The 13228-nt window shown below is 36.9% G+C and overlaps 1 protein-coding gene across 2 annotated transcripts in view; it reads left to right on the forward strand.

Moving 5' to 3' along the window:
* The first annotated feature begins 401 nt into the window (after positions 1-401).
* Positions 402-13228, forward strand: part of C8A (complement C8 alpha chain) — a 61242-nt gene continuing 48415 nt past the window's right edge. For both annotated transcript variants that reach the window (XM_036911221.2, XM_036911222.2), the window contains exons 1-2: positions 402-575; positions 12987-13089. In XM_036911221.2, the coding sequence (XP_036767116.2) occupies positions 499-575; positions 12987-13089 (180 nt within the window). In that variant the 5' untranslated portion in view covers positions 402-498. The remainder of the gene's footprint in view (positions 576-12986; positions 13090-13228) is intronic.

Here is a 13228-nt window from a genome sequence, read left to right on the forward strand (position 1 = left end):
GTCAATAATAGTGTATTGCCCACAGGTGTGGAAGCAGTAGCCTAGCAGCAGGCCAGTTACATCAACAAATAGTTTAGGTTTGGGTGAGGATCCTGGCCGTAGGAACCTTCACTTTATCCACACCTCAGAAGTTCTAAGAGTCACTCAAAAAGACCATGAATTCCAGAACTATATCTTGGTATGTTTTTTGCCTCATTCTGAAAATAAGGTCCCTTTGCTAAACTGGTAGTGGATAAATATACTCCTTTCCTCAACCAGATGAATATTGTTTTTCAAAAGGTCTGAAGGACAGCCGTTTTTGGTGTCTGTGATGTACGGTGTTTGGCTAATCAATATCCTAGTAGCTAATTAACCACATCTGAATGAGAATCAAGTGAGTTCTGTTAGTTTCAAACATTAGATCGATCTTACAGATCCTGGCTATAGACATCTTTTACTCCAACTCCCTGATTAGTTTTATTCCTTCTGGATAATATAGGGTGGCGGCTTCTGGAAGGGATGCTTGCTGCGGCTCTCTTCATTGTGTCTTTGATGACGTGTCAGCCTGGCGCAACCATCCAGGAGAAAGTGGACCGGTGAGTCAGCCATAAATCAAGCAAAATTGATACATAGGGGTCACCTGGTGGGGAACAAAACATATTCATGTTTGCAACAGGCTACACGATGTCTTTTCATGTTTTTATTAATCCAGTGCAGGAGTGCAGGACAGGAAAAAGAGTACGCCCTTGGAGTCAGATGGGCCTGTGTGCAAATCACAACTCTAATACTTAGTAGCTGGGTAGTCGGGAGTTAATCACTTAATCTCTTTTAACTTCAGGTTCCCTATCTGTAAAAGGAGAATAATAATGCCTCTTCTATATATATAAGAGTTCATGAACATGAAATAAGATCCTGGATATAAAATATGCTCGGCTTAATAAATAACAGTTCTCTTGAGTAATGTTGGACCTCTACTTATTTGTTTGTGAATTCTAAGAATACCATCTCATAGTGTTTGGGGTAAGATACAATTAGATAATGTATATAAAATCATCTTCAGGAATGCAAGAGACTGTAGAGATGCTGGGTCATTTCATTCTTGAAACAAATTTACCTTTTGCCACAGGGTAATGAATGGAAGTGATATTTTCACAAGCACATTGCAATTTTACCCATTCCGTTTCCCTGAATTGTCAACCTGGCTTTATTTTTACAAAATATCTTAACATCAAGTATTTTGTAGTGCTTAAACAGCCCCTTATTTTGCCTTTGGGATAGTTTTAAAGCAGTCTTTGTCTCCCAAACACTGAAGATTTTAAGTAGTTATTTTATTCTAATTCTTATTGAGTGATTCAATTTTGAACCATTCGTGCTTGCGAGATTTCCTTCAAGTAACAGTTCAGAAGGGGGATAGGTATTTTTATGAGCAGTTAATTTGCAACAGCATTTAAAGCAAATACAATTTTGAAAAATCAGAAAATTCATCTCTAATAATTAGAAGATAAAGGCAAGAGAACTGTGGGAAAGGAAATCTCTGCTGAGATACTCCTAATTATAAAAACTTATCATTGTAATCCTTTTTGAAAATGAACAAAGAGTCTTGATGTTTGATGAACTTATCAAGTAAGACAGACCAGTGAAGAGGCAAATTTGAAGTCAAGGCAGAAGAGAACCAATTAAATACTTTGCAAAGTGCTGAAGGAGGAAATCATGAGGTCTTTGTATCTCATGCCTGTGTGTCTGACCCTGGATTTAAAAATGGAAAACTACATGGTCAAATAACTTTACTGGGTTCAAATTCTGGCTCTGAGGTTTACTATTTATCTGATCTCAGGCAAGTCATTTAAGTTTTCTGAGCTGTAAAATGGGAGGAAAATAAAAGGAAGAATTAAATAAGTGAAAAGTACTTAGAACAATTCCTGGTAGTTAGAAAGCATTCAATGAAAGCTGTTGCCAGTATTTTTGTGTGATTGTCATATTTTGGTTTTCCCATTCTCTCTTCTCTTTGACAAACATTAGACAGAATTAACTTAAAATGTGCCAGTTGACATGGATCTTCTAGATTGGTCAGTGATTTCAAACTTAAAAAAATTTAACAGTGGCACTCTTTTTTCCCAAATAAAATCTTACATGAACACTAACATTGGAAACAGATGAGATACATTTACATTTTTAAATGGTATACTTCTATTTTTATAAGCTCATGTTTACAATTTGCTTAATACAAAGTCTTAATAGAAAAATGGTGTTGAGAACAGAATTTGAAAACAATGGTGATGAAAACAAATTATAATAGTCAGCTTCAAAAATCAATGGTTCCCTATTACATATTTTATATAAGTAATACATTTTAACATGTGTTGTTTAAACTTTTAAAAACATTTCAATCCCTTTAATTTATTGAGAATTGTTTTATGACAAATAATATGATCTATCTTAGTGAATAGTCCATGTGCACTCAAAAATATGTGTTCTTCTGTTGTTGGGTGTAGTTCTAAGTCATTAAGTCAAAGTGGTTGTTAATGCTGTTCAAGTTTTCATCTCCTTGTTCCATTAATTACTGAGGGAAGGATGTTGCAGTCTCCAAGAGTATTTGTGGATCTATTTCTCTTTTCAGTTCTATCAATTTTTGTTTCATGTAAATGATATTCAGTTATTGGATCTATCTATCATCTATCTATCTATCTATCTATCTATCTATCTATCTATCTATCTATCTATCTATCTATCTATCTATCTATCATCTATCTACCTATCTATCTAATCTATCTACATTAAGGACTGATATGCCTGCTTGATGATTTGTTCCTTTATCATTATGAAAGGCTTTCATTATCTCTGCCAATTGTCCCTCTCCTGTAGTCTATTATTAATATGACTTTTCTTGCTTTCTTATTAGTGTTTGCATAGTGAGTTTTTTTCCAATTATTTTATTTTAACTTATCTAACTTTTCATATTTTAAAGTATGCTTCATGTAGATAGCACATAGAATAGGTCTTGCATTATTATTTAGTCTAAAAATCTCTGTTAATTACAATATTTATACCATTTATAGAAAATGTAATTATAGTTATCTTTGGGTTTGAGTCTATTGTCTTTCTGTGTGTTTTCTACTTGTTTCTATTTTTCTCCTTTTTGGTCATCCTTCAGATTTAAGATTTTTTTTCTATTTCCCAATGATTTATTAGCTATTCTATTTTATTAATATCTTGGTTGTTACTTTGAGATTTGCAATATACATCATTACCTTATCATAGTCTACCTTCAAATAATATACCACTTACGGTATCATTTTTATTCTGCCTGAATAACTTTCTTTTACAGTTCTTATAATGCAGAATGAATTTTGGTGATGAATTCTTCACTTTTCTTGGTTGGGAAAAGTCTTTATTCTGCCTTTATTTTGAAGGATATCTTTAAGAATCTAAAATTCTCTGAGAATTGTGTCCCCACATCTTGCCCACATCATTTGAAAGATGTCTTTCCATTTTCTTTGGCTTGCATAGTCTCTCAGGAGAAATCTGCGTTGTTTCTCTTTGTGTAATATGTCTGTTAAAAACAAAATAAACCACTTTGAAGATTTTCTCCTTATCATTGATTTTTGGAAGTTTGATTAGGATGTGCCTTGGTATGGTTCTGTGGGCTTACAGTTCTCACCAAATTTGGAAAAAATAATTTTGCTCATTAATTCAACTATGTGTCCTGCTCCACATGCTCCTGATGACAGTCCAACTGCAGATGTGTTAGACTTCTTGATATTATCCCACAGGCCACCATGACATTTTTTTTAAAATTGTTGTTGGCAGCCTTTTTTACCTCTTTGGTTCATTTTGGATAGTTTCTACCACTATATCTTCAAGTTTACTGATCTTTTCCTCTGCAGTGGTTAGTCTATTGTTAAACCCATCCAATGATTTTTTTCATTTCCAATATAATAATTCTTGGTTGTAAAAGTTTCATTTGGTACTTTTTTATACCTTCCACTTATCATCATTTTATTATCATTAATTATTCTCCTTAAACACTTGAACATATTTACAATAACTCTTTTAAAGTTCTTGTTTGCTACTTCCATCATTTCTATAGCATAGGTCTTCAGAATTAGGAAGGACCCTGATAACATCCAGTTTAATCCACTCATGCTACAGATGAAACTGGGCCCCAGAGAGAGAAGGGGAGTTTTAACACCAACCAGACATCTCTGCTAGGCATCTTAAAAATATTGGCCAATTCATTCCTCATTACATCTCTCCAAGATTATTATAATTATCATCTCCACAGCTGAAGGCCAGAGAAGAAAGAAAGCAACTTTATATGTTCTCAGTCACCCAGCTAGCTGCCTATGGCATAGTCAGGTCTTCTAATTCCCGAAGCAGTGTTATCACCACCATTACCACTACCCTCACTACCAGAAAAACAAAAACAAAAACATTGTTCTAAAACTAAGCACCCATTTTGATAAGCAAGACAAATATTTAATTTGGAGTTAAGATACACAAAGGTTTTCCTAACATTGTCAACCTAACATTTCTGCTGATGAAGAAAGAACAGAATTCCTTAGGCAGAGGTTGAAGAAATATGACTGAGGACCTCAAACACAGAGGAGAACCAAAGGTTGTGTTTGTTTGTTTGTTTATTTGTTTTTTGAATAAGCCATATAGGCAGTAGACACTAAGAAATTTAAATCATGATCCTCTTTTTATTTTATTGCTTTCATAGGCACCAGAGTATATTTACCAAAGTATCCTGGGCCAGGGCAATGTGAATATTTTCAGTAGCTGTTCAGATAATTAGAAATCAGTATGTATTCAGGCTACATGAATTTTTAACTAATATGAACAATTGAAATAGTGGCTGTAACTCAAAAGTGAGTCCTGGAAATATGGAGACCTCTGTTCAGTGTGACTAATGAGTGTCCCTGGGTATAGGCTTTAGAGTGAGATCACCATGGGTTTAATTCTTAGCTTCACAGAACTTAGGGGCTACAGAACTTGGGCAAGTTACTTAAACTCTCTAAGGCCCAACTTTCTCATCTATAAAATAGAGATGATACATATTTCATAGAGCTGCTTATCAGTAGTTAAGTGAGTTCATATAAAGTATGTTGTACAGAACCTGGCACATGGTAAGCTTTTAGAATACTACTTTTATTACTCTATTTCCCTTTTGTCAAAAATTCTTCATAGTATATCTTAGAAAGCTAAAACAATGCATAGGTTTTAGACCCAATAAGCAAGTTATTTCATCTCTGTATGAATTGGTTTTCCTTATCTATAAAATGGGTGTATTAATTCCTACCCTGAAGGGTTCTTATGAAATTCAAGTGAGAAAATATAATATTAAATGAGATAATGTATTCATACCAAACATTTGTATTGAGTTTCTACTCTGTGCATGGTGCTGCCCTTAGCACTAGGGTACAATGGTGAACAATACAGTCATGATCCCTGTCTTGCACCTTGGAAAACTTACACGTACAGGAGTGGGAGCGGCACAAAAGCAGGGGATTATGCATAAGAAGATGCCAAAAAGGTGGGCAGAGGCCCAATCACAGAGGATCTTGGGCTCCATGACGATGAATTTGGATTTTAGTCTCTGTATACTAAACGACAACCAAACAAATAAAACACACTGGAGGGTCTTATAAAGGGGAATATTATCTGATTTCTAATTAAAAAACAAATCATCCTGATGTCTGTGCAGAGAAGGGATAGAGGAAGGTTATATTTAGAAGTTCTTAGCTTATAGGAGGCCTAACAATGATCTGGATGAGAGATAATGTTGCCGTAAATTAGGATGGTGGCAGTAGAGACAGGCAGAAGAGAAGATCTTTGAGATACATCTTGGCAGAAGGGAACATGTTTGAGATGTATCTTGAAAGTAAAATTGACAGAAACTTCCCAAGGACTAGATATGAGGGCAAGGGGAAGGAAAGAATTAAAGACCATTGCTAGGTCTCTGGCTTGAGTGAATGTGTTATGGCCATTGCACTTACTGATGTGGGCAAAACTGACAGAGGAGTTGGATAAAAGGAGAAAATCAAGAGTTTAGATTTGTAGCCATTAAGTTTGCCATGCCAGAGAGGCACCTAGTGGAGATATAAATTGGGGGCAATTGGATAAACAAAGCAGAATTTCAGAGGAGTGGTCTAGGTTGAAGGTCTAAATTTAGGAGGCGTTAGCATAGTTGGTATGTGAAGCCCAGGAAATTCATCTCGCCTTCTTGAGAATGAGGAAGCAGAAAGAGAAGAAGAAGGCAAGACCGCACTGTGAGGAATTCCAGTTTTCAGAAAATCAAAGAGAACTGGGCACAGAAGTAGGAGGGGAGCAAGGAAGTGCTGAAGAGGTCCAAGGGAAGAAAGATTTCTGGAAACAATGGTTAACGGAGGACAAGTAAGACTGAGCCAGAAAATTTTCCACTGGATTTAGCAACATGGAGGTCAATGGAGACTCAAACTTTCAAAGTCAAATTTAAAATACCTCAGTTTCATGATTTAATTTCCATGTAGTAACTGAATGGGATGGGCTCAAGATTATATAATTGGTGACAATTAGCCTTGAATATAAGCTGATCCAAGTGATTAGGATGACACCCTGGCAATAATCAAGGGTAGGCCTTCTGACCATCTAGCCTTGGCTTAGTAGCTAATCAGTTATTTTGTGATTTAATTGCTGAGGTGGCCACATTCTGGGGTCAAGCATTTAACCTGAAGGTTCTATGTCCAACTCTAGGTTCTAGGCCCTTTGCCCAAAAATATGCCACCCTATTTAAAAAGGCAGATGGCAAGCCCTAGTCCACAGCCCCATTCAGAGTAGGCAGTCACTACATTTTTGAGGAAGCTGGAGAGGTTTGGTGGGCATGTATGGGATTGAGAAGTTCAGAGATAAGAAACTAACATGTATGTTAGGTGTACACTCAGGGCTTTACATACACTATCTCACTCCATATTCAAAGCAGTCGCACAAGTTGTTATCCCTGATTTTCAGCTTTAAGAACATGGGAGTTCAGTAAGTGGCAGAAATTGGATTCAAATGTATCTTTGGTGGGCTAAACCCCTTTTTGTTGTATCAGGGTTTCCTCAACAGTGTTACACAATCTTACAGATGTTGCATAAAAAAAGAAATGACCTGTGTTCAAAAAATTGGGGAAATACTGGGTTACACAAATTACAATTCAGGATTTCTAAGATCCTTTCTTTAATATGTTGTTGGGCACTTTAAATCTCTAGGAGTAGTATATTGTATTATCCAAATTATCCAAAAGATTTGACTTGTATCTTCTCTTCCTCCTCCACCCCAGGTGCCTATCTCAGGAACCCCGCAGAGCACCTTTTAAGGAACACTGCAATAGCACTATATTGACTTGCGGTGGTTCCACAAATGAAAAAATTAAAAGCCAGACAGTTAAATAAACTTGTTCATCTTAGTGTAGCAAGGTAGATGCGAACCACAGGCTACAGTCAGACTCCTGAATCCCAGTGCTCTGCATTTAATATCTTATTTTTTGAGTAGATTTTCAGTAGCTAGGAGATACTTTAAAACAATTTTCCAAGATTTACTAAGCCACAGACTTATTAATGGTTTCCTAAGTAATTGGGAAATTGATACAATTCTTTTGGAAAGCAATTTGGTCATATATATCAGAAGCTTTACAATCATAGAATCCTTCAATTCAGCCACCCCATTCTATAGGATAGAGCTTCAGTAAATAACTTGAGGGCTCAAGAATCAAATTGATTTTAGGGAAGTGAACAACGTGTAGCCATCATAAATAGCTCACATTTCTGATACAATATTAAGTGGAAAGTCTGGATATAAAATGTAATACTCAGTATGACCTCAACTATGTTATGAAAATAAAGAGTGAAAGGAAATAAAAAAAAATATCAATGATGGTAGGATTGGGGCAAATTTTACTTTTATAATCTTTTCTGCGTTCCCTTTAATGAGAATGTATTACTTTTATAATCAGCAAAAAAAAAAATAATAATAAGCTACATTAAAAATTCTTTGGAATTATAAGAGAAAATGCTGGTCCTAACTGATATTGGCTAAAAGGTTGGAGACCTGTAATGACTTAATGAATGGTTCTTGTGTACCTTTAGGACTCTGTTTCAGTGATAGCGTTCCTGTGTGCTTTTGTCTATAGACATCTTGTCACAAAGCTTTTAAAACTAGAGCAACACAGCGTTGCTCCATCCAGGCTTTTGTTTCCATCCATTAATACTGTTTCCTTCCATTTGGACATCATAATGCAGTCTCTGTGGGCTGACATTCTCATTCTCTTGACAATTCCACAGTGAGATGCACAACAAATGCTGCAGTCATTTTCTACTCCTAAACCTTTGTCCTGTACCTCCTCTTCACCTTTTGATGATTAGAATGCTTGTCTTTCTCCATGTTCCTATACTTTAAACTGTTATTATTAGGACAGTCTCTCAGAAAAATGACATATGGACCAAACCTTGAGTCATTTGAATAACAGGATTACTTAATTAAATTCTAACTGGGAATTAAGTTCAAATAAATCTGAGCAATGTCACTCTATTTCCTATAAATTGACTTCATTCTCTCCCCTCACTCCTTTCCTTCCTTCCTGCCTCTTACTCTCTCTTCCTTTTTTTGTTTCCTAAATATTAACAGAGCACCCTCCCTGGGTCAGGCACCATGACAGGTCCCACAACTTCAGTAGCAAACATGAGGCAGTAGCTGCCTTCATAGAGCTTACAGTCTGGCGGAGAAGACAGAAACTGTACAAATATTCCAAGTGTGACAATGAAGTATTGAGGAGATATGCAGAGACTGACAAAATCATGTAGAGAGAGGCACCTGACTAGTCTGGGTATTAAGAAAGGTTTCCTGAGATGTTCATGATGAAATTGCAAGATAACTAGGAGTTAACCAGGTAAAGAAGTAGATGGTTGGGTTCATTTAGGTTTGGGTTTTACAGGCAGGTATGATGAAGAGAACAGTGGGGTCCAGGAATTTAGGATATGGTTAAGAGTTTAAAATGATGGGTTATGGAGTAAAAACAATGTATAAAGGGAAATGAAAACAGGAATGCATCTTATTGACAGGGAGAAAGCATAGCTGTCCAGAGAACAGAGGCCCGATTGAGGGCCAAACAAAAGTGCACTGGGAATCCTTGAGCATGTAAGACACAAGGAGAAGAGGCTGTGGAGCCCCCAAATAACTATTCAGAGGTAACTCGTGAATTAGGGTTTTGGAGGAAGAGCTGCTTCACAGAATGAGAAGGTGCAGGATGTGACCATGGGAGACAGTGCAGTGAAGAAAAATCCTGGGCCCTGGAGATGAGGAAAGGGGTAACTGAGAGGGCAGGGTGCTGGATGGCTTGTTTATAGACTGGTGAGGCCTTCCAGAGCAAGGAAAGGAATTGGGCTGGACAAGGAAGTTTTCTCTGAAGGAATAGTAGCATTGCTGGTGTTATGCTAGCATAATTTTACAGATCAGAGCTTCTCAATGTAGTCTGCAGACCCCAGCGAATTTCCAAGATCTTTTCAGGGTGGGGGCTGTGAGTTCAGAAAACAATTGTACAATAATACTAAAACACTGGCCCTTTACACTGTGTTTATACTTTTGTTGACAGTGCAAAAGTATTGGTGGGTCAAAATACTGTGGTCTTGGTACAAATCAAGGCAGTGGCACCAAATGCACAGGAAAGAAATGAACTTTTACTTAAGGAAGTTCTTCCTGAAACAGTAAACATCACTAATTTTATTAAAACTTCAATCTTTAAATACATGTTATTTAAGTATTCTCAGTGACAATATGGGAAGGATGTGTAAAGAACCTCTGCTACATTGAAGTATGATGGCTGTCTTAAGGAAAAGCAGTAATTTGAGATCTAAGTCAAAGTAGCCACTTTTTTCCTAGAACATCATTTTTACTTGACAGGGTAAGTGCCAAACTGTGGTTATTCAGGCTTAGCTATCTGGCAGGCATTGTCTCAAAAAGCAGAGAGCCTATCACTTTAAGGAAACCAAATAACATTATTTGTCACCAATGACAAAATTTGAGCTTTCAGATAAAAATAAACTTCGGACAGCATATCCACTATCATGAGCTTGATGAAATCACTGGCAATATTAATAAATTTGACTTTTAAAAAATGTATAATGAAAGGTGTTAGTATTTTTTTGATCTGTATACACAGTGAGCTACTATTTTTCAAATTTCCAATGTCTGATGTTACAAAAATCATGTATGGATATCGGATCTATTCAAAGTGTACCTAGACCAGTGGATTTTTAATGTAACAGCATACAGAAAAGTTTACTGATATGTTTTCAGATTCCACAATGCAAGTAACATTTGAGAAATTACCATCGTCAAGTTTTGGTGTAGTATCAAAGAACACCCACAGTTATCTGAAAGACTATTAAAACACTCCTCATCTACCTTTCTCAACTACATAAATATATGAGGCTGGGTAGACTTCTTCATAGACTTCCACGAAAGCCCCATACAACAGCAGATTAAAGAAACAGATATGAGAATCTAGCTGCTTTCTGCTAAACCACACATTAAAGACATTTGCAAAAATATAAAATTATGGCACATTTTTGACTAGTTGAAAATGTGACTTTGAAATGTGTTTTTTAATAAAATTATGTTATATATGGTAACATATAATTGGGTTTGTTAATTTTAAATAGATACATATTTTAAAGATTTCTCAGTTCTGCTTTTGAGTTTTGTGAATTCTAGTCCATACTACAACAAAAAAAATCTCTTTGGAGTCTCCAGTGATATGTTAGAGTGTAAAGGGTCCTGGAACCCAGATCTGAGAACCAGTGTTAACAATGACTATCACTTCCCTGACTATGCCAAGGCTCTCTGTCCAGTTTTTCAGCCTAGGTGTCATCAGGAGTAGCAGCTCAGGGAATAATTAGCATGAGATTTGAAGCTCTTTCTCTCCTGCACTAGGGAGATAATTGTGCCATTCATCACCGCAGAGGCTGCCTGGCCCTCAGAGGTTGCAGCGATTAATGGTGGTAACCGTCCTCCTCTGTCCTGTGGGCTGACGAGGCTTCCACACTGCAGAAGTAATGATGATGCTGTGGGAAGAAGCTCGGGCTTGCCAGGCAAACTGGCGGCTTGTCCACCTCATCCTGAATGACCTGAGCAGAGTCCTGAACATCTGAGGAAGCAGCATGGGTAACAAAAAGAACATGGCCTTAGAGACAGAGCAATTTCTACCTTCTACTTGTGTTGCCCCAGGCAACAGTCTCACCCTCTCATTTCTGTCGGCTGGTTTGTACAATGAGGAGGCAGTAGTGTGATGAGGAAGAGGACCTGGGCGTTGCCATCAAACCAACGAGGTCGGACAAGTTCTGCCTCTCGCCCCTGGGCTCTGACTTCAGAGGTTACTTAGCTTTCAGGAATCACAACTCACTTATATATAAAATAGGGTTAATAATTTACCCCCAGGGATACTTATAGAGATTAAATGAGATAATTCATGTAGTATCCTGGCGTGAAATAACAAAAGCCAACATTTAATAAACATTTCAGAAGTATTTCAATATGATTTTGATAACCCTATTAGGTAATGTTTTCACATGGTTTTATAAACGGGAAAGCTGTAGCTCAGAGATTTAAGTAACTTGCTCAAGTTTTCAGTCGGCAAGGGTCCAATATTCAAACTCAGTTCTCTCACCCCAGATCCCATGTTCTTAACCCCTGGGCTTTCTGCTACTCTGCTACTTCAAAAATATGTTAGCTTTGCTCAGTACTTGTCTCTCTAAAATGAGGATAGTTTGATCCACATAGGATTGATATAGGGTTAAAAGAGATAATTTATATAAACCCTCTAGCATCATACCTGCATACAGCAGGAACATGATACATTTTCATTCTTTATTTCTTAAAATTGTGATTGACTGGAAGGAAAATGCGCATGCCTTTTCCCTTTGTTTAAAGTTTGCATTTCAAAGCTGATGCAGGAAGATGAAGAGCTCTAGAGATGGATGGTGGTGATGGTTGCAAAACAGTGTGAATGCACTTAATGCCACTGAACTGAACACTTAGAAATGGTTAAAATAGTAAATTTTATGTTATATGTACTTTATCACAATACAAAAAGTTGGAAATAGGCCATATAACTTTTGTTTTGAAAAGAGCAATTGTAATTCTTAAGAAGGAAGATAAAATAATTCAAGTGCTGGATATACCCTATAGCCAAGCCTTCCAAAGAGGAGTAACTTGTGCATTCCTTGGCATCTCCCTCTTCTCCTTGCTCCACCCCGACTCCTGCCTCTGGATGACGTGAAGGTTAAGGAACTGTCTTGTGATACCGCCTTGTGTTCTGCTGCTCTAAGTACCCAGGTGCCTAAATCACTGAGCAAGCTTCACAAATTAAAATCAATCTGCATTTGTCCAAGCCATAAAAGAAGGAAATCCTGCCATTGGCAACAACCTGGATGAACCTGGAGGACATCATGCAAAGTGAAATAAGCCAGACAGAGAAAGACAATAGAACATGATGTCACTGATACGTGAAATCTGAAAAAGTCAAACTCAGTGAAACAGAGAACAGAATATAATGGTTACAAGGGCCTGGGGAACATGGGACGAGGTTGGCCAGTGGATGCAATCTTTTAGTTATAAGAGAAATGAGCTGTGGGGATCTAATGTACAGCATGGTGATTATGGTTAATAATACTGCATCATATACTTGAAATTTGCTGAAAGAGTGTATTGTACTGAAAAAAAAAGCTAACTGCATGAGGTGATGGTAGATGTCTTAATTAGTTTGACTGTGGTAATCATTTCACGATGTATACATACATCAAACCATCATGTTGTATATCCTAAATATACACAATTTTTGTCAATTATACCTCCATAAAGCTGGGGAAGATTCATCTGTTTTTGTATTATTAAGATAACTTCATATTAAAACACCTTTTTGAATTTATAACAAAAATTTAAATTATCATAATAATTTAAAAAAAAATTGAAGCAGGGGTCTTTCCTTTCTTTAGGAGAGTAAGTCGGGCTGCTCAGAGTTTCACCCCCAGAGCAGTTACCTGCCGGCTGAACAACTGGTCAGAGTGGACAGATTGCTTTCCGTGCCAGGACAAAAAGGTAAGATGTTTATGACCAGTTTGGGGGCACTTAAAATTTGAATTGTGTTACGAGGCATTCAAACAGAGATAAGTAGTCAGGTCTATAAATCTAGAGGTCTAGAAATTGGTATTTAGAAGCCAGGAACACACGGATGGCG

The sequence above is a fragment of the Manis pentadactyla genome, chromosome 4 (genome assembly GCF_030020395.1).
Source record: "Manis pentadactyla isolate mManPen7 chromosome 4, mManPen7.hap1, whole genome shotgun sequence".
Taxonomy (NCBI): domain Eukaryota; kingdom Metazoa; phylum Chordata; class Mammalia; order Pholidota; family Manidae; genus Manis; species Manis pentadactyla.